Raw genomic sequence first — 22,694 nt, forward strand, 5'->3', positions numbered from 1 at the left:
TTCTCTGTGTCTGTCCTTTCCCAAGTAGGTATTTGACCATTTTTCTTCCTTGGTCTTAGTACACTAATGCAAGTAGTGTTTTAATGTAAATCTAGTCCTTATCTTAAAAATTCTAACTCATCAAGTGTAATTTTTAGTATTGTATTTTATCACTCTGTTCTAGGTAGTTTTATTAAAGCCTGTAATTGTTAAAATTATTGAAACTCATATTATTGAGCTCATATGTTGTACAGACATATTGGTGCAAGGTGACTTAGAGTCATTGGGTGCAAGGAACAGAAATTTAATTCAAATTAGATTAAGTAAAAAGGAATGTATTGGATAAGTACAAGGGAACCTACCAGAACCCAACAACAGGAAGTGAAGCTAGATTTTGTGGGTGTTGGAAGTTACTAGGTAGCTCTTCTCTCTGCCTCTCTGTCTCTCTCTCTGGAACACACATGGCTGACAGTAGCAGCCATCAGCCTAGTTTACATGGTTGTGTAGCACCATTTGATTACAGTTCCTGGGTCATCACTTCGGATTCTCAAGGGTGAATGCACTCCCGGTGTCCTCTCCTGATCCAGTTAGCTGTGGGAGGGAAAAGGGATCACTTGATATAATACATCTCTAATCATTATTTTAGCATAGGGTGAAAAGTATGATAAACTAGGCCAATGTGTTTCCTACAATGAATAAAAATAAAATCCTTGCCCTGTGAGAGAATATAGTCCTAGCAAGAAAGACTGGAATGCATACAAGTGGGATATAATCAGGGTAAAAAAATCAGGGTGGGCATTCTGTTGGGTGAAAGTTCACAGAGAAGTCCTGGTTTGATCTACACCTAGACTTAGAGCTATGAGTTTACCAGTTAAAGAGGGGATGGACATTCCAATACAGAGTACATACAGAAAAGCACAGAGGCATCAGAGAACAGTGGCCAGGCACTCTCAGGAGTTCACTGTGGGTTCCAGATTATGATGGGCCTTGTACATCATATTAAGAGATTTAATCTTGTAGATGATCAAGAGCTAGAGGAGAATTATAAGTAGGGAAACAACATGATTGGATGTGCTATTAATTTGCCAAACATCTATTAATCATCTACCACATGCCAAGCACTGTATTAGCCCCGAGGATTCCAAGATAAATAAGAAGCTCTCCTTGCCAGTTTTATTTTCTTTGGTGACTCATTTTTCAGGTGCCCTACCTAGAGAAGAGCCTAGGATGTTGTTTTTATGGGTTCACAGTATTCAAAATCCTTACACTGGTAGGAATAGCAAGTATCATTTCTAAGGCAGAAAAGAGTGGTTCCCTCTTTGCCTTGTCTGTCTAGTGGAGAGATTAACACATCCAAAGCTTCAGGCCACATGTATGGTAATCTGAAAATTTGGGTGACTGGCAGGGACAGGGAGGACTTTGCAGAAGAGGTATTATTTTAACAATTGTAAACTCATTTTATCAAGCAGAAGACTGAGACAGGATATTCCAAGCAGAGGGAACAGCATGTGTGAACCTCCTGAGAATAAAGCAGCAAAAAGATTAAAGTTCTGAAAGTTTGTTGGGTTGACAGGAGCAGAGGTGGGGAAGAAGGAGTATTGAGAGATGAGGCTGAGTGAGGAGAGGGCAGTATTCAAATTATAAAGGGACTGGAACTGTCATACATTTTTGGTGGGAGTATACAATGGTACAATCACATTGGGAAAAGGTCTGTCACTTTCTTATAAAATTAAATATATACCTATCCAGTGGCCCAGCACTTCTACTCTTAGGTATTTACCCCAGACAAATAAAAACATGGCACAAAAAGACTTGTACAACAGTGCTCTTAGAGCTTTCTTTATAACAGCCCCAATCTGAAATAACCCACGTGTCCATCCGTAAGGGAGGGGACAAACAGATTCATTCAAATAATGAAATACTAAGTCAGCAATGAAAATTAACAAACTAATACATTCAACAACATAAACAATTATGATGAGTAAAATATCTTTACACAAAAAAAGCACATACCATTTGAGTCTGTTTTTCTGAAGTTCTAAAGTAGGCTAAACTAATAATACATGAAAACAATCAGAACAGCGGTTGCCTGTGGGAGGATTTGGGTGGGATTGTCTGGAAAGGGGCCTGAGGGACTTTCTGTGATATGGAAAGGTTTTATATTTTGATGGGGGTTTGGGTTACATGAGTGTATTCACTTACCAAAACTCATCCAATAGCACACTGAAGATTTGTATGTTTCACTGTAAATAAATTTTATTTACCCTCATCCCCAAAAAGAACAATGAACCCTGAACACTAAAGATATGTATGCTGAAGTATTTAGGGTGAAGTGCACTGAAGTTTGCAACTGACTTGGAAATGCATCAAAAATGAGATGAGTTGATGTTTGGATAGATGGATGATAAACAGCTGATAAAAGAAGTATAGCAAAATGTTAATACTTGTAGATTCTACAAGTGGTGGATGTATGGATGCTTGCAGTTTGATCTTTTCAACTTTACTGTATGTTTGAAATTTTTCATAATAAAATGGGGAAATATATAAAGGCTCTTATATTCTGCTGCATTAAGGAATTTGGACTTTCCTCTGGCTCGAAGGGACTAATGAATGCTTTTAAGAGGAGTTATTCCATAGAAATTTTAGAAAGAGACTGGAGGCACAGAAACTTATGACTCTATTTTAGTTTTTCAGTAAGAAGAGAGGAAGGCCTGAGCTAAGGGGCATCAGGGGTGCAGTAGAAGGGATGGATTCTGGGTTTGGGGATAGAATTCTTAAGACTCAGTGAAATCAACTTGGCGATGGTGGGAGTTGGGGTGGGGAGGATATTGTGAGCTGGTGCCCAGTCCTGATTGAAGGACCATGACCTAGGGGCTGATGGATGACAGTAGTGTGGTCAGATAGCCTGAATGTCAGAGGAAAGGCTTTAACATGAAGTTAAGTCAGAATGCTCTGTAACTAATGGTTGGGAGCTAAGAAAATGTCAGCCTGCTTTCCAGCACGAGAGCCCATCTTTCAGAACATAGGAGGGTCGGGGCAGAATAGGATGACCTGGAAAAGGTAGTTGTGTCTGGAGACCAATTCTAATGAAACCTAAAGAGTTGAAAACAAGCCTGGGCAACATAGCAAGATCCTGTCTCTACAAAAAATTTAAAAATTAGTTGGGTGTGGTGGCATGTACCTGTAGTCTCAGCCACTTGGGAGGCTGAGCTGGGAGGATCACTTGAGCCTGAGAGTTCAAGGCTTCAGTGAGCCATGATTGCACCACTGCACTCCAGTCTGGGTAACAGAGCGAGACCCTGTCTCAAAAAAAAAAAAAAAAAAAGTTGAAAACATTTATGTACCTTTGATGCCAGTGCGTATTCCATAACCTGGCTACTAAACTCACATCATTACACTAGAAAGTGCTCAGGATTCGCAGTTACTTAACCCGGTCTTTCTATAAAAGCAGTAAGTGTGGAAAAGTAGGTAAGCTTTGAAGCATGAAGTTGAACTGGAACGTTCTCGAATTAACATTTGGGAGCTGAGAGAATGTCAGCCGGAACTTCAGCTTTGCTGAGTCTCCCATTCCCTTTTGGAGAATGTAGTCCACTAACATATGGTGTCCTGGTTGGAATGATCAGAGCCACAGCTTGAAGGTCTGTGTTACGGGTTGGGGCTGACACATCTGAGCACTGATGCTGCTCCCTCCGGCTGACCTCTGCTGCTCTGTTTGCTCATCACTTACTAGGAGATTGTGGCCCCGGTGGATTAGAGGGATGAGCACAATTTATGCCCAAGAGGCTCTCCATTCCTTTAGGCAAGGGATGCTTCAGCATCGAGCATGGGGTGTTTGATTTCTTTTCCCTCTCAACTGAAGAGCGTCTTGATTTCCAGAACAATTATTATTTTTGAAAGAAGCGATAGTGTGTAGGACAAGTATTTATTATTGTGACAGCACAGAGATTTCTGTGAAGCTCCCCGTAAAGTTCCACCTTGAGCACTTGCCCTGGGGTGAAGGGTTCAGTCCTGTCTCACACTGCTCAGTTGTGCCAGGCCGAGCAGTGCAGGGTTTTTCTACCTTTTCACCAAGAGGATGTTCTCTTAATATATGTCCCTTCTAGTCCATACTAGACTCTAACCTTCTGAAGGTCTGGGAAGGGTTTTTGTTGTTGCTGTCATTGTAGTTTTGTTGTTTTTTAAAAATTTTTTATTGGTATCCTTTATGGTACTCGGCAAACACATTGTATAACACAAACACATTGAGAACCTGCTATGGAGCAGCCACTGTGCTGGGTGACAGAGTCATCGTCCCTGCCCTTGTGCAGTTTAGAGTGTACAGGGGAAGAAGGCATGCAACCAGGAATTACCCTATAAGTATTTAATTATATTCATGGTATGTCCTGGAGGGAAAGTAGAGGGTGCTGTGTATACCAAAGAACTTAATCATGTGGGAGTGAGGGCCAGAGACCATCAGGAAAGGCTTAGCAAGGAAGTAACGTTTAGCCTGAAATCTGAAAGATGATTACTAGGAGTGGCTCAGGCCAAGAATGGGGTGAAAGGGCCAAAGGGAGAAGCATGTGCAAAGATCCTTAGGCAGATTGGAGCATAAGCAATGCTGAAGAAGAAAGAAGGCTCCTGTGGCTGGAACAGAGTGAGCACTGGAAGGTGGAGGTGTATGAGCTACATTGGAGAGAGACTACATCACTCTGGGCCTTGCAGGCCTTTGTCAATATTTGGAGTTTTATTCTAAGAGGGGTGAGAAGCCATTGCGAAGTTTCAAATGATATTCAGTTTCTGTTGTCTTTCAGCATATCTCTCTACATTTGCCAGATAGCTAACTCTGTGGCAGCAGTACGGCAAAGGTGGGGGCAGGTAGCTTGTGGAAAGGCCCTTTCTTGGTCAGCCTTAGCTGATAGCCCAGACCCAGTGTGCTGTGGTTCTAGGTGCAGTAATCAACAAGTCGCTGGTATATGTGAACCAACTTGATTTCTTAAACTTTTCCCATTTGTTCCAGGCAAGTCTTTTTCCTGGAAAATTAATTTTTGAGAGGAGGAGGGAGACTCTTGCCAAACCCCTAAAAAGAACCTCCTGAGCTGGAGATCCTCCCCAATCAATCATTGCAGTCCTGGAGAGGAAGAACCAATAGCCAGGCCAGTGTGCCACGTTCAGCCTGGGCTGTGGCCTCGCTTGGGTTCTGTTGATGTTTCTGTACCACCTCCACAACCACCACCGTTTGCCAGTCTCTGATTTTGTGCCCACAGCTTGAGTGGGGAGATAGGGAGTTGAAAACCTCAAGTCATCCCCCATCTGGGTGTTCTGTCTGCCTGGGGAAAGGACTGCTTTGACATGTTCCCCAGAAGGAGCTGGCACATGGTGATTTTTAATTGAGGCAAGTGAGGAGAGATTGACATTAAAAAAACAAACCCCAAGCCCCCACTGAAATCAGTGTTGACACATGCTTTGCATTGACCTTTTCTCCTGGAAAAAGCTTTGCTGTGCTCCTTGCAGTCTGTTGTAGAGTTTTGAAAACTTTGTTCCTTCCGAAGCTTTTGGCAAAGTTGTCTTCGATGTAAGTTGTGGATGGGTGTTGATCAGCCTCTGGGGGTCATTTCTTGTGGGAGCTCACAGATGCTGTGGATAGAGCACCCAAGTTCTCACCATGGAGAGGACACTCTCCCACTTGAATAGTGCACCCAGGTTCTCACTGTGGAGAGGACACTCTGCCACCTGAATAGTCCACCCAAGCTCTCACCGTGGAGAGGACACACTCCCACCTGAATAGTGTACCCAAGCTGTCACTGTGGAGAGGACACTCTGCCACCTGAATAGTGCACCCAGGTTCTAACTGTGGAGAGGACACTCTCCCACCTGAATAGTGCACCCAGGTTCTTACCGTGGAGAGGGTACTCTGCCACCTGAATAGTACACCCAAGCTCTCACCGTGGAGAGGACACTCTCCCACCTGATCAGCTAGACAGGCAGAGCTGTGGGCAGTCCCTCTTGCCTTTCACTGTGCCATTTCTCCTCTCCCTTCCCTGGGAGTGGAGGTGTTCCTGCATGATCTGCTGCTGCAGGGAGGGGACGGCAGCTTGAGAGGGGACACCAGTTGGCACTCCTGCAGTCTAGCCCTGGTCCAGCCACTAGGTGGCAGTACTAAGGAGGATGCTTAGGCTTTTCTCTGTGTCTTAGTTTCCCAGTTGGTCAAGTGGAGGCTGTAGTACATGACCTGCTGACTTCACAGGCCCTTGTAAAGATGGAAGCAGGGCTGTCTGGTTCAGTCCTAGCTTAGAAATGTGTTTTCATTAAACTGCACAAGGTTTAAGAGATTTTTAAAAGTTTGTTGCCTGATTTTTAAGTCAGGAGCTCTCACCTAAAGATCCAGCTGTTTTTAGCAATCAAGAGACTTGACAACTCTTAGCCCACGTTCCTTCGTGACAGCAATTGGCTGGCATTGAGGAGTGGCTGCCCCATGAGCAGGGGCATGAACTTTCTCAGGGCCACTGGCCCCACTTCTCCCTGTGATCTTCCTGACAGTGAGTCTGTGTCATCACACACCCTCCATACGTTTTGTTAAAGCTGGACTGTTTCACTCCTTTATGTGATCTCCCTGGCTCTTCAGGCATTTGGGTTTGTGCTCTTCATCTCGAGAAGATATTCCAGATTTAGAATTTTATGATAAGTAATGTATCATACAAATACAAAGTGGTTTTTGCAGGGAGGTGGGGGTGGAAGGGAAAGGCAGGAACACCTTCTGTGTGCTAGGTGCTTTGCTTATCATTTGATCGTCCCCAAAGCTTTGAGGTAGGAGTCGGGGTGGGGAGGATGTTGTGAGTTGGTGCACAGCCCTGATTGAAGGACTACGACCTAGGGGCTGGTTGATGACAATCACATGGTCAGATAGCCTGCATGTCAGAAGAAAGGCTTTAGCATGAAGTGAAAGCCCTTGACAGGTGAGAGGACAGCCTCAGGGAGATTGTAGCTTGCCTGAGCCAGGATTCGAACCTAACCTGTTGGGCTCTAAAGGAATACTACATGTCTCAAGGTAAAGCGGGGCATAGCGCCCTCCCTAAAAGCTGCCTGTACACATCTACACCTTTGGTAGGCGTGTAAGTGAGGGCTGTTTGCATGACTTGTAGTGGTATAGTCTTTTTGTCTTTATAAAATACTTATACCTAGAGCTGTAGAATATTTGGGGGGTACATTTTTGTCTCCTTTGTAGCAGAATTGCTCCTTTTTTTTTTTTCTAGCCTTTTTCCAAAATTACACAGCTAAAAGTAGAGCTACTTTGAAGGTGAGGAGGAAGCGGTGTACAGAGCCCTGCCCTTGTAAGGGAGGGAGGTCAGTTTTTCCTCGTGCAGCCACTGAAGTACCTTCTGTAATCCTAGGACTTGGAGGAACCCAGTTTAAATAGCACTAACTTAGTCTTAATTTCTTTTCTTTTCTTTTTTTTTTTTTTTTTTTTTTTTTGAGATGGAGTCTCACTGTGTCACTCAGGCTGGAGTGCAGTGGCGTGATCTCGGCTTACTGCAACCTCCGACCCCCTGATTCAAGCGATTCTCCTGCCTCAGCCTCCTGAGTAGCTGGGATTACAGGCATGCGCCACCACACCCAGCTAATTTTTGTATTTTTAGTAGAGATGGGGTTTCACCATGTTAGCTAGGATGGTCTCAATCTCCTGACCTCGTGATCCACCCGCCTTGGCCTCCCAAAGTGTTGGGATTACAGGCGTGAGCCACCGTGCCTGGCCTAATTTAGTCTTAATTTCTGCCCATGAGGAAATGAAGGCCAGAGAGATCCAGCAACTTGTTCGGTGTTCATTTACGTCTCCTGGATGAAACCCACTTTAACTGAGTTATCTGTCTGATTCCTTAGAAAAGCTTCAGAGGACTATTATTTTATGCTTGTTTTCTGCTTTAAGTAAGCAGCATCTGTTGAGTTTCACGTTATTTTAAAAGAGAAACAAAGAGTTTATAGGGCAGAAAATTGGAAAACGAAGAGCAGAAAATGAGCCTGGATGCGGTTTTTCTTCATTTGGTATCCTCCAGCTCTTTTGGCTTGTGTCATCTTTCCATCTCAGACAAGTGGACTCCATTCCCGAAAGTGTATATAGGACTTATGTTAGGAAGGGCAGTTTCCTTTTACCTGCAAGAAATAAACAGTTGGCGATTTCAGTGCCTAGAATCTAGGCCCGATTTTAAAATATCCAGCAAACCTCTTTGGCAGCAAACCCAGAAACCCTGTCTCAGCACCATGATGGGCTTCTTTGTCTCATATTCCTAGTCTAATCATTCTCATTGTCTGCCCAGCTGTTTCCCGTCACTTCTCAGATAATCACTTTGGTGTTTTTCTCCTCTTCCTACTCACCTTACCTTCCCCTCCCTCACTTTTCCTTGCAAAGTGGAAGTCACTGGTGTCCTGATTCATTCAGAGCAGCCCCTGGGACTTGGCACCCTCTACCATGATTCAGTGTTTGAATATAGAGCCAGAAGATACACTACTTGCTTCTTCTTCCAAAGCCCCATTGCTGAATTGAATATCATGGTGATGCCCCCAAAGAGGGCGTTTAAATCTTTGTCTTCATTTATTTTTCTACAGACAGGGAGGGTCTTGCTCTGTTGCTCAGGCTGGAGTGCAGTGGTGCTATCATAGTTTACTGCAGCCTCAACCTCCTGGGCCCAAGCAATCCTCCTGCTTCAGCCTCCCAAGTACCTAGGACTACAGGCATGCACCAGTGTACCTGGCTAACTTGTCTATTTGTTTTGTTTTTGAGATGGAGTCTCGCTCTGTCGCCCAGGCTGGAGTGCAGTGGCGCGAGCTCAGCTCACTGCAACCTCCGCCTCCCAGGTTCAAGCAATTCTCCTGCCTCAGGCTTCCCAGTAGCTGGGACTACAGGCGCACGCCACCACGCCTGGCTAATTTTTGTATTTTTAGTAGAGACAGGGTTTCATCATGTTAGCCAGGATGGTCTTGATCTCCTGACCTTGTGATCTGCTCGCCTTGACCTCCCAAAATCCTGGGATTACAGGCATGAGCCACCGTGTCTGGCCTGTCTTTGTTTTTTAAAAGTCTGAAGACCATGATCTCATGTTGATACCAGAACTAAAAGAGATTTTAGAATTTATGCAATACCCTCCTCTGTGTATTGCAAATTCTCACTCACTTACGTCTTCTCCCAGCAAAGAACTAGGCACTTCTGTCATCTTTGCTTATTTAGCAGGTAGAAGTCCAAGTTATCTCAGTAATTTCATTGGTGACTCCATGATCCTATGCTTATTAAAAGCTTTTATCAGGAAAGTGATGGGAAGCAGCTAATCCTAGGAGTTTAAATGTTGAAGGATCTATAGGGAAGTGCAAATTAAAACCACAACAAGATGTCACTACACACCCACTAGAATAGCTAAAATGAAAAATACAGCACCAAGTGCTGGTAAGGATGTGGAACAACCAGAACTCTCATATGTGGCTGTTGGGAGTGTAAAATAGCACAACCACTGTGGAGTACTGCTTGGCAGTTTCTTATACATAAAGGGAAATAGTCACTTGCCATATGACCCAACAATTCCATTCCTGGGTACATAACCTAAGAGAAATAATTATCTATGTCCATAAAAAAGACTTCTGTATGAATGTTTAATTCATAATACCCAAAAGGTAGAAACAATTCACATGTCCTTCAACAGGTGAATGAATAAACTAATTGTGGAATATGTATACAATGGAATAATCGTTGACTAAAAAAACAAAAACTACGTGTAGCAATGAAGATGAATCTCAGAAATGTTATGCTGCATTAAAAGAAGCCAGACCAAAGCAGTGTATACGGTAGGATTCCATTTATTCTAGAGCAAGCAAAACTATAGGGATGGAAAGCAGATCCAAAGTTATTTAATACATGGGGTGGTGAGGGAGGGGAGGGGAGATTGTCTACAAAGGTACCTGAAGAACTATCTGCAGTGATGGATTGGCTGTCGCCACAGCCACTCGTGTGGGTATATACAGTTGCGAAAACCCATCAAACTGTACACTTAAAATGGGTGGATTGTATAATATGTGAAGTTGTTACAAAAATAAAAATTTTTAAAGATGAGAGATCTTATCTGAACTCTGCCACCAACTAGCTCTGTGCATTCTTGTGAAAGGAACTTAATCTTTCTGCATGTCTTTCATGTTGGGAAAATGAGTATGATAGGTTGCTCGCCTACCTTCTTCAGTCATTGTGTGAATACAAATGAAATAATTTAGTTTGAAATGCCTTTAAAATAAGTCGTATACACATGCTGGGTGGGAGGAGTATTCCATAAACTCATCTTGAGGGAAGAAAGATAAGAACTGTGGTAATGAATATCTGAGCTAATATTTATATATATGTTGGAATTCATTTGCAAATCATCTTTTAACTTTGTGGAACATGAGCTGTGTCACTTCCCCTCCTTGGCCTTGGGTAAAATGAAGGTGTTAGACTAGATCAGACGTAGAAAACTGGAGGCTCGGAGATTATCTAAAGCTTTTCAGATGTATTTTCTTTAGCCTCTATGCTATGGTGACCTGAACAGCATTAATTTAAAAGGTGACTTGTTGCCAGTGTTTAAATATGGAGATTTCACATACAATTTTGGGTTTCTAGCTCATCTTTAGAAATTAGCAGATCTGACAAAACCAGGTCCATATTCCCACATGGCAACAATGATCTGGAGTTGCATGGTGGCCATCCCGTTACATGAGCCATCACATTCGTTTCCCATATTCTCTACTACTATCTGTATGTAGCCTTTTCTGTCCTCTGTAGAAACCTTAAGTGGAGAGTTAGTTCATTATTGAATGCTCACTGTGTGTTAAACACTGTTTTATGGCATGACAATCCAGAGGCAAACCAAACAGACAAAACCTCTAAACTCATGGTGAGCTATAAATAGCCATCCACATCTCCATCAACAATTAGGGGGAGAAAGACCAAAAATGCTATATATTTTAGGGAAAATGGGAGAAAACATGTTTTCTTCTGGACATAAAAAAAAATCCTACATATTTAATAGGCAAAGCATGTCTGTGTCAAAATTATCCTGCCTACTTCACCTGCTTGCTTCACATAATAGATCATATCCTTTTTATCTTTATGATTCAATAGAGTCATGGATGAGATTATCTGAGTGTTTCAAAAAATGCCAGTAGGCAGAGAGACTAACACAGGCTACTGAATGTTAAGATTTTCTTACCTCTGTCCAAACCATTAGGTTTTTCCTTTTAATCAAGATCTTGGGATGCAACTCAGGCTGAAATAAACATCTCTATTGACAGTCTTCTCTGTTGACAGCCTTCTTCTGTAATAGCCTGAACCCTCTTAAGCTCTGGCTGAGAATCTCATCACCCTGATCCGTGTGACAGACGGGGCTGTGCACGAGAAGTATCTTGAATGGCACTATCTCCCCTCTTCTAACCTAGTAGTTCACATCTCCATTTGGCCAACTACACAGTGATAGTGACCAACATCTTTAGACTGACAAATCCTGTTAGGCATGGATTTTGATCTCATGATTTAAATGCTTCTCATCTGCAGATAAGCCCTTTTGTAGGCATAGATGCTTGACAATGTGGCTTCATCTGTGTTAAGTAAAGTGTGTTAGGTAAAGTGATTCACTGATTTGCTTTTAGATTTATCATGGTCATAGGCTTTGAGAATCTGGGCTGGCTCTTGTCAGCCATTGTGCTTACTGGATTGCGTGGTAGGCGACTGACCCATTTCTTCAGTCCTGGCTGAAAAGGTCATCTTGCTACCTACAAAGAAAACTACGCTGCTCCCATCTGGTGGTAGTTATCTCAAATTGCAGCATCTGAAAGAATTGCCTTGTCCTTCAGCAGTGACGGGCATCACTGAACTGTAGGAAATACCTATTCCCACCTTTTGTTTCACAACACTGTCAGCTGTTTCCTTATTACCTAAAGGGTATCACATGGTTTTTATAGGAGAGTGAACCACTCCAGCTTCTGCCCGTAACTAGCCATGGGACTCCTAAGCCTCTCTTGGTTTGTCTCTGCATAAAGCAAAACACTTGGACTTAATGCTCACTAGGAGTGCCACTCTTGTGAAGTCTGTAGTTCTGTGATTTTTTAAAAAATTCGAAATATCAATGAAATGAATCCTACTTATACTATTTACAAAACAATTATGAACATACATAGAAATTTTGTAATTTACACTACTATTTTCCTCAATTCTGATTAATTATAAGATAACATCATGGATTTAATAACTTTGGCAGGGGGTGGGGGGAAGAAAAGATAAACACCACTGCATTAAATGCACATGTTTATTACAAGACATTCTGATACCCTAAAAAGCAAAATGTAAAAAACATGCATTTTAGAATTGAGGAGTGCGTGTGCATGTGTATGTGTGTGTGTGTGTGTGTGTGTGTAAGTGAGAGAGAGAGAGAGACCTCTAAGTGTCAATGCTACTTTTGAAAATGGAAAATGTTATTGAGGCACAGAGATTAGAGAGATGACAGTTAAAGATTGTAGGGTAAATTTTAGTGTTTATTTGAATACTGAGGAACATTGTAACAGGAAATATGCAAACATGCAGTCTCTGGTAAATCATTATCACAGTCCACATTTGGAACTGAAGCCCATTAAATTTTCTTTTTACAAAATTAGGTGTGTATTTTATGAAAACATGCAACAGTGCTTTATGATAAAGGCTCTTTATGGTTGCAAGGAACAAAAACCTACTCAAGCTAACTTGAAAAGAATAACTATGTAAAGATACAGCAGGAAATGCCATGGGCATCAACAGACAAGTACTAAAGTGCCGCTGAGCCTCGGGGGAATTAGAAGGGCATAATCAGGACCCGAGGCTTTATTTCTCAGAGGCCTAAGATCTCTATAATGGTTGTTTATTGATCTGTATCAATTTTGCATGTGGCTCCTAACCCAGTACTATGTCATAAGCCCAACTCAAATTCCCATACTGCAGACTTACCTCTGTGTTCACCTCTATACAATTAGTGACCACCTCTGTGCAAGAATAGCATACTGATTTTTTTGCTGAACAGGGTCAGTGGACAGGATATTCAAGCTAAATGATGACAATGTACAAGGCAGGCAGATAGACTGAGTGTCCAGTGTAACTGCTACTTACTCCAAAGCCTTCAACTTTGACAGCTTTGCCTCACTTTATCTAACTCCTGTCACCAATGGCATTGAACACCTCATACAGTGCTTTAGGAGTGAGGTTGTGGTTAGGGTTCTAAGAATTTGGGGAATGCTGTGGTGTAACAAATTTAGAGCACTTGAGAATTCCTGTAGAGTTAGATACAATTTTTTTTTTTTTTTTTTTTTTTGAGACAGGGTCTCTTTCACCCAGGCTGGAGTTCAGTGGCGCAGTCACGGCTCACTGCAACCTCCACCTCCTCGGCTCAAGCCATCCTTCCCACCTCAGCCTTCCAAGTAGCTGGGCCATAGGTGCGCACCCACCATGCCTGGCTAATTTTTGTATTTTTTGTAGAGACAGGGCTTCGCCATGTTGCCAAGGGTGGTCTTGAACTCCTGAGCTCAAGCGATCTGCCTGCTTCGGCCTCCCAAAGTTCTGGGATTACAGGCATGAGCCACCACACCTGGCTTATATATTTCTATTAATGAATTGTGAACTGTCTTTCAGAGAAAGGTCAGTGTGGACATTAAAAAGTCTCCCCAATAATTGTCATACTTGCCTTGTGTATGCTATGTGGAATAGCACTTTCTTACCCTTATCATGTATCTTCTCAACAGCCCAGGAGGTAGGGAGGGCCGGAAGAATCTTTAGGTCTGTTTCTAGATTCTAATTGAGTGATAGGATGAGAAGAAAAGAAGAGGAGATTCTCGAAATTAATTGACAACTATTTATAGTAGAAATTAGTGAAATAATTTCCTAGCCTCTCTGGTATGAGGGAAAGTGTGCTCCACTTATGTTTTTAAAAATGTTTTTGGTTTGAATCAGATCTCTTTGAGCCTCTGTATTCTTCAGCTGGTGATTGTTTAAAGGGGAAAATAACACCCAATCTCACAGAATTGTGTTAAGAATTAAACAAGAGCATCAAAATACCTAAGACAAGGCCGGTACAGTGGCTCATGCTTGTAATCCCAGCACTGTGGGAGGCCAAGGTGGGAGCCCAGGAATTTGAGACCAGCCTGGGCAACATAGCAAAAGCACTTCTCTACAAAAAAGTATAAAAATTAGCCAGGAATGGTGGTGTACACCTGTAATCCCAGCTACTCGGGAGGCTGAGGTGGGAGGATCGATTGAACCCAGGAGGTCGAGGCTGCAGTGAGCAGTGATCGCGCCACTTCATGCCAGTCTGGGCCACAGAGGGAAACCCTGTCTCAAAAAAAAAAAAAAAGAAAAGAAAAGTACATGGGATAGTACTTGTAATGTAGTACTACCCATTTATCTGTTTATTTGTAGGTTATTTGGAAAATAATAACTATTCTTTTGTTATCCTAAGATAGGTGTTTGGGAACAATTTCTCTGACTCTTGCCACCCACTCCCACAAGTAATATCTCCGAGTTCTGAGAATCTAAGAATGTGTTCTACAACAGGCTAGCCCTAAAGGCTGGCTGGCAGTGGCATCAGTACCATTAGCAGTGACAGCGGCAACCTCCAGCCACCACAGTCATCTGGCTGACTTTTTGAACGTTGACTCAAAAGAGCTTGTGTGTGTTTCTCTCACAGGTGGATTTGCTATTGTATTTCTGGTGAGGACAAGCAATGGGATGAAATGTGCCTTGAAACGCATGTTTGTCAACAATGAGCATGATCTCCAGGTGTGCAAGAGAGAAATCCAGATAATGGTAAGGCTGCCCCTTGGACTTGGGACTGTTTAAAATGGAGGCAGAGATTGTACCCTCTCATAAGAAAGCCAAGCAGGGTTTGTTCCCTTCCCTGAGGTGGTACAGAGGCCTCTGGACAAAATGGGACTGAACAGCCATGGGATATAGGACACCGCCCTTGCCTTGGTCACTCTCAGCTGGAGGACAGAGGAGAAAGGAGCATATTGAGAGAACTGACCAGTTTTTAGGTCAGAAAAGTCATTTTGGGCATTGGGAAAAGCTTACTTAACAACATGGTTCCCAGAAATTAACTGTGATATTTAATCCAGAAAGCCTAACTTTCCAATGAGCCTCTTCTTCTGGTCTTGTCTCTCTCTCTCTCTGTTACCAATCCCCAGTCTCAGTTCAACCCTCCTGAGCTCTTCAAAAGCCTGTGAACATATCCTTATACAACTTAATATTTTTACATGTAGTTCTTTTCGACCTGGAATGCTTTCCCCCTTTTTTGGCCTGGAAACCTAGACCAAAACCTAGAAACCTCATATATACTCTATGAATCTATTTATAGAAGTCCAATAACAGGCAACATTATCTATGGAGATAGAAATCAGAACGTGGTTATTCAGGGGTGGGAAGTTGACTAGAAATGGGTATATGGGGACTTTCTAGGCCGTGGAAATGTTCTGTGTGTTATTTTAGATAGTGGTTACACAGGGTATATATGTGTCAAAACTCAATTGAACACCTTAAAATCTGCACATTTTATTATGTTAATTAGACTTCAGTTCTTAAAACTTACTCATTTTTTAAGATGCAGATTTATATGTTTAAAGAAAGAGTCCATGCTGAAATATATATGGAGGAAATAATATAATGTCCTTAGAACAATGAGTGGGTTTAGAAGATAAATAAGATTGGTCAAGAGTTGACGGTGATCAAAGCAGAATTATGAGTATATGGGAATTTGTTAGAGTAGCATCTTTCTTTTACCTCTGTTTGACATTATACATAATATTATACCTAATAATATAATAATAATATGTAATATACAAAATTATACATAAGAAACTTTGAATATATAGCCTTTTATTCCTTTGTGCTTCTACAGTTTTATACCAATTATATTGCTTAACCTGTTATGTTGTAAGCAGTTCTGCTATCAGGAAGTAAGTTATTTAAAATCAGAAATTGTATGCTCCAACACACTGCTTGACATGAAGTAAATGCTTAATAAACTTTGGAAGAAATTAGTATTTGAATAATGGTAATAGCAGATACATATGTTCATCTAGAGATGATGATTCCTTTTATGGCCTGGATTTTAATGCTTTTTAAAGAGCAGAAAGGGATCCAACAATGGAGAGGGTGGCATTGTAGGTATCCCATCAGGCTCCGCTTGCCCCTGTTCACCCTATGTGGCCTTTTCAGTGGCTGCTTAGAGTAACTAGTTAGGCTGCAGTTGGACTACTGAAAGTACTCAGAACGTTAGAGAGCCTGGCACTACTCTAGATTTTAGAAAGCCAAAACTATTTGGGAAGGAACTGTCAGCACTGCACAACAAACCAGCCAACTCCCAAGGGCCATATACATACAGTCAAGACCACGTGAGCCTGTCTGTAAGGCACCAGTGCCTTCCACTCCCCTACACATAGCTCCAGATTCCTGTTCTTGCTGTATCTTCCTTCACACACGCAGTGGGTTTTCTGGCTGCTTCTCATTATTTGTCTTCCTCCCTCCTTGCCCATGCTCGTTCAGCTCTCACACGCTTTGTTTCCTGTCTTTGCTTCTGCTGTTTCCTCTATCTGGAATGCCCTTCTTGCTTATTTACTTGTGTTACAAAAGCAATCCCATGATTTCACTTTCTCCTCCTTATTTAAAAACACACTGAGAGCTTACTTGTGCTAGGCAGGCATTGTAGTGGAGGAACTAAGAAGCACAGGCCCGTGAGGAGCTCACAAATTAATGGGCCTGATTAAGAGTTAAATCACACAGGTTCAAGTTTTGGCCCAGACGCGTATTAGCTGTGAGAGTTTTGTTTTTAGTTTATATTCTTTCAAAGCTTTAATATTCAAGTAGGTGAACTAAGCTTGTTACAAAAAACATCAAGCAATTCCCCAAGGGGAACTCCTATGCCATTACAGGGTCCCAGAGGCAACCACTTTAGGTGATTCTTTTCATGTCTTTCTAAATAACATGCTAATATTGCTAGTTCTTGATTTTTCTTCCATTTTAGGCATTATCTCTTATGGGAAGTAAAGACGTAACTGTCACTTACTTGCTGCTTGCCTCTCTCCCCAAATACTTGTAGTATTCTCATCTTCCATTCTTCAAAAACACCAGTAAACTTTGGCAATATGTTGTTTATATGAATATTAGTTTTTACATTATTATGTAAGAAAACTATTTCAACTGAATTCCTGGTGGACTATGATTCCTATGCCTTTCCTATGTAACTTTGCTTTCACTAAAATTATTAATTGTATTGTTTTTCCTCTCTTGGTCTGAGTTTTCTTAGTACTTTTTAACAGTTTAATTCCCAATTTTCCTTAAGTTGTGTAAACCATTTTTTGAATTTTTTAGATGCATTTAATGGTGTCTGTTTTATCATCTTCAAGATTTCTCCCTCAGTCTTCTAACTGAGGAACCTCGGCTGGTTGTTCTCTGACTAATTTACAGTCGAATCTTGGAATTTCCTGGACATTTCCTTTGCCTCTCTTTTTTGTTAGAACACGTAATTCCTTTTTTGGCTAACTTCTTCATTTTGTTGGAGCCGACCCTCCAGTATCTTTTTTTTTTCTCTCTCTTTTGAGACAGGGTCTCAGTTACCCAAGCTGGAACATAGTGGCACGATCATAGCTGACTGCAGCCGCCATCTCCTGATCTCAAGCAATTCTCCTGCCTCAGCTTCCCCACTAGCTGGGACTATAGGCACATGCCACCAGACCCAGCTATTTTTTTTTTTTTTCCTTAGAGACAAGGTCTTGCTATGTTGCCCAGGCTGGTCTCACACTCTTGAGCTCAAGTGATCCTTCCATCTCAGCCTTCCAAAGTGCTGGGATTACAGGCATGAGCCACTATGCCCAGCCTCAGTAGCTTTTTGATACATGGTAGATAAATTTTTTTGAACTTTCAGGTCTAGGCCGGGTGCGGTGGCTCACGCCTCTAATCCCAGCACTTTGGGAGGCCAAGGTGGGCAGATCACGAGGTCAGGAGATGGAGACCATCCTGGCCAACATGGTGGAAACCCTTATCTACTAAAAATACATAAATTAGCTGGGCATGGCAGTGCATGCCTGTAATCCCAGCTACTCGGGAAGGTGAGGCAGGAGAATCGCTTGAACCCAGAAGGCAGAGGTTGCAGTGAGCCAACATCACGCCACTGCACTCCAGCCTTGTGACAGAGCTAGACTTCGTCTCAAAAAAAAAAACAAAAAAACTTTCAGGTCTAGAAGTGTGTTTATTTTATGTTCGCACATCATAGTATCTTTATTTTATGTTCGCACATCGTAGTTTGAGTACAAAATTCTGAGCTGGAAATCATTTCATTTAGATTTTTTAAAGCACTGTTCTACTATATTTTAGCTTTCAGTGTTGCTCTTGGGAAATCCTAAGTCATTCTAATGCCTAGTCCGTTGGGAGCAACCCATATATTCTACCAGGAAATTTACAAATTTTCTCTTTGTTTCTAATGTTATGAAATTTCGTGATACGCCTTTGTGTATGCATTTATTTATTATGTTAGGTGTTTGATGGTCCCTTTCAATCTAGAAACTCATATCCCTGCATTCTGGGGGATTTTTTAGTTTCATTTTTTCCCCCTTTTTCTGAAATTTCTATAATTTGGATATTGGTTCTCCTGAATTGATTTTCTAATTTTCTTGTTTTCTCCCTTCTTTTTATATTTCTTTGTCATTTTGCTCCACATTCCAGATTTCCTCAGCTCTATATTCCAACCATCCTGTTGAAATTTATTTACCAGACTTTTAAATCTCTAAGATCTTTTTTGTTTTTGTTTTATTTTTAATTTCGATGAGTCCAGTTTATCAATTGTTCTTTTTATGGATTGTGCTTTTGGTGTCAAACCTAAGAAATCTTTGCCTAGCTCTCAATTCTGAAGATTTTCTTTTAAGTTTTGTAGTCTTACATTTAAACCTATGAGCCATTTTGAGTTTGAGTTGTTTTTTTTTTTTTTTTTTTTTTTTTTGAGATGGAGTCTCCTTGCTCTGTTGCCTGGGCTGGAGTGCAGTGGTGCAATCCCGGCTCACTGCAACCTCTGCCTCCCAGGTTCAAGTGATTCTCCTGTCTAAGCCTCCCGAGTAGCTGGGAGTACAGGTACGCGCCACCATGCCCAGTTATTTTTGTATTTTTAGTGGAGACGGGGTTTCACCATGTTGGCCAGGCTGGTCCTCAACTCCTAACCCAAGTGATTTGCCTGCCTCGGCCTCCCAAAGTGCTGGGATTACAGGCTTGAGCCACTGCAGCTAGCCATTTTGACTTAATTTTTGCATAATGAGTCTTAGGTTGTGGTTCATTTTTTCCTTATGGATATCTAATTGCTCTTAGTACCATTTATTGAAAAGGCTGTCATTTAATATCTTGGTTAAAAATCAGTTGAACTTAATTGTGAGGGTCCATTTCCAGGCCTTTCTCTATTCTCTGTTCCCTTCCATTAATCTATGTACCTATCCTTCTACCAATACCACACAGCCTTGATTACTGTAGCTAAATAAGTTTTAAAATGGACTGAATTTTCCCACTTTTTAAAAAATTTCTTACTGTTTTAAATCCGAAGTCCTATGTAACATTTTTAAGCCCACTAAGTCTCAGACTTCTGTCAGATAGAAGCCATAACCCCAGCCCTACCTCTCTCAGTGACTCTAAGAATTGTGAAGGGAATCAGAAGATGTAACATGCTGTGTAATATGCTGAGGTTTGGGTGTTCATACTCAAAGAAGCAGATTCCTCTCTGTACTTCCAGTGGAGGAACAACGGGCACGTTGCATCCAAACCCAAAGAGAACTGTTAGCACTTTCACTGAGTGGTTTCACGTTTTATTTTGATAAATGCTGTCCACCATGTACTGGAGTCTTGTCTGAGTTCTTTGATCCATCTGGGATGTGTGCTCTGATAGAGTCAAAGGGATCTGACTTCTGATGGACATTTGGAGGGTAGGTTTTGGACTTCTGATCCCTCTGCCTGAAAGCAGGAAAAGATTAATTATCTTCAGACCTAAAGGGGTAAGAACAGTGATAGGAAATAGCTAAAGCTCCAGATGTGTCAAGGCTATTCCGTGTTCACATCTCCTGGCCCAGATGGATTACATCCTCATTGAGCTTGATAATGAGGACGCTCAGCTGCCACCAGTGATGTTTGAGGATTTGCTTCGAAGAGAAGAGATCAGATGATTCAAAGCAGGCAAATGGTTTCTTATTCTACAAAGGGTGGAAGATAGATCCTGTACAGTAGGAAGCTCAGGATTGTTCTGGGACAAGAATCTGGAACAGATTATTTTATTTTTTCTTCAATTTTAAGTTCCAGGGTACGTGTACAGGATGTGCAGGTTTGTTACATAGGTAAACGTGTGCCATGGTGGTTTGCTGCACATAACAACCCATCACCTAGGTATTAAGCCCAGCATCCATTAGCTATTCTTCCTGATGCTCTCTTTCCCTCCACCACCCCCACAGGCCCCAGTGTGTGTCATTCCCCACTATGTGTCCATGTGTTCTCATCATTCAGCTCCCACTTATAAGTGAGAACACAGATTATTTTCAAAGATGCTTTGATTATATTGTGTAAGAAAGTTGGGGGGTGTGTGTGTGTATACATAATACATAATTGTTTGAATTTGCCTGAAAAAAAACACAGGAAGCATGAAAGAAAGAAACAATAAATGTGGTTCACTATAGGGGATGGGGATTGGAGTAGGAAAAAAATTGTCTAGTATTATGTACTATTTGAATGTTAATATATTACACACTTTAAAAATGAATGATGGTTGGGCACGGTGGCTCACGCCTGTAATCTCAGCACTTTGGGAGGCCGAGGAGGGTGGATCATTTGAGGTCAGGAGTTTGAGACCAGCCTGTCCAACATGGCCAAACCCTGTCTCTACTAAAAATACGAAAATTAGCTGGGCGTGATTGTGTACACATGTAATCCCAGCTACTCAGGAGGCTGAGGCAAGAGAATCACTTGAGCTGGGGAGGTGGGGGTTGAAGTGAGCCAAGACTGTGCCACTGCATTCCAGACTGGGCGACAGAACAAGATTCTGTCTAAATAAATAACTAAAAATTTTAAAATAAAAAAAAAAATGAGGCCGGGCACGCAGTGGCTCACGTCTAGAATCCCAGCACTTTGGGCGGTCGGATCATGAGGTCAAGAGATGAGACCATCCTGGCCAACATGGTGAAACCCCACCTCTACTAAAAATACAAAAATTAGCTGAGCGTGGTGGTGCACACCTGTAATCCCAGCTACTTGGGAGGCTGAGGCAGGAGAATCGCTTGAGCCTGGGAGGCGGAGGGTGCAGTGAGCTGAGATTGCGCCACTGCACTCCAGCCTGGTGACAGAGCAAAATACCATCTCAAAAAAAAAAAAAAAATGACATTTTAAGCTGTTTTATGGTTACTTGGATGAGTAAGCAGAGATCCAAAGAGCCTTCAGGTTCAATAAGAACAAACCTTGTCATAACAACATCCTGTTCTTGTTTGGGAAGATGTCTGGATAGAGAGCTCAGTGGGGTGCAGTAGATTCAGTATCTGTGGACTTCGGCCAGGTGTTTTGATAAAGACACTTACCAGACATCTGTCAGCAAAATGAAGAGTCTAGGCTGGATTGCTTCTGGTTATAAAGGTTTCTGATAAGTGGTTTGATACTAATCTGGAGGAAACTTTCTAAAAAGAAAGCGTTGTGGCTTACCATTAATTTTATGTTATTTTACATTTAACAAATAACTTGTTTAAAGAAATAGAAGATACATTGATCAATTATGTGCCTTTATAAAGTTGGAAGATGTAATAACTGCATTGAGTCATAGAATCAGGCTCCAAAATGGTTCTTACAAATTGGAGCAGTGGACTGCTTCTAATGAAATGAAATAATAAGGTAAGATCATACACTTGAAATTTTATTCTAATCAACTTTACAAGCATAGTTCTTGGGAGGCAGAGATTAAAAGCAGCATGAGTGGAAAAGACTTAGGTATTTAAGTGGTCAGTTAATTCAGAATGCATGTATAGTATGATGTGGGTGCCAAAAGACAAAAAGAATGTAATTTTTAGCTGCATTAATAGAATTATAGAAGGTGATAGTGCTGGTCTACTCTGCATGAGTCAGACCAAGCCTGGAGTATTTCATTCATTTCCTGGGGCCATTCTTATAAGAAGAATGTAGCAGAGCAAAGCACATAAAAGTAGGAGCAGCCAAAATGGTCTTAAAAACCATGTCAGAGAAAGAGGGGATGTTTCACATGGAGAAAAGAACACTCAGTCTAAATAATGCTATTTCACCTGTTTATTATATTTTACTTTTTATTTATTTATTTACTTTTGAGACTGAGTCTCACTCTGTCACCCAGGCTGGAGTGCAGTGGCATAATCTCGGCTCACTGCAACCTCCGCCTCCTGGGTTCAAGCAATTCTCCTGTCTTGGCCTCCCGAGTAGCTGGGACTACAGGCGCATGCCACCACGCCTGGCTAGTTTTTGTGTTTTTAGTAGAGACATAGTTTCACCATGTTGGTCAGGCTGGTCTCGAACTCCTGACCTCAGGTAATCCACACACCTTGGCTTCCCAAAGTGCTGGGATTACAGGTGTGAGCCACCGAGCCCAGCCTCACCTGTTTAGAAAGTGGAAAAATAGATTAGACTTGCTAATTTTGCTCTGGAGAGGACAATCTAGAAAATCAGGAGGTGAAAGATTCCAGATAGG

At 41.8% G+C, this 22,694-nt stretch overlaps 1 protein-coding gene across 24 annotated transcripts in view; it reads left to right on the forward strand.

Moving 5' to 3' along the window:
* Nucleotides 1-22,694, forward strand: part of AAK1 (AP2 associated kinase 1) — a 193,654-nt gene that overhangs the window by 74,681 nt on the left and 96,279 nt on the right. For all 24 annotated transcript variants that reach the window (XM_054474745.2, XM_063648624.1, XM_063648623.1 and 21 more), the window contains exon 3: nucleotides 14,667-14,785. In XM_054474745.2, the coding sequence (XP_054330720.1) occupies nucleotides 14,667-14,785 (119 nt within the window). The remainder of the gene's footprint in view (nucleotides 1-14,666; nucleotides 14,786-22,694) is intronic.

Source organism: Pongo pygmaeus, chromosome 12, assembly GCF_028885625.2.
Source record: "Pongo pygmaeus isolate AG05252 chromosome 12, NHGRI_mPonPyg2-v2.0_pri, whole genome shotgun sequence".
In the NCBI taxonomy this organism is placed as follows: Eukaryota; Metazoa; Chordata; class Mammalia; order Primates; family Hominidae; genus Pongo; species Pongo pygmaeus.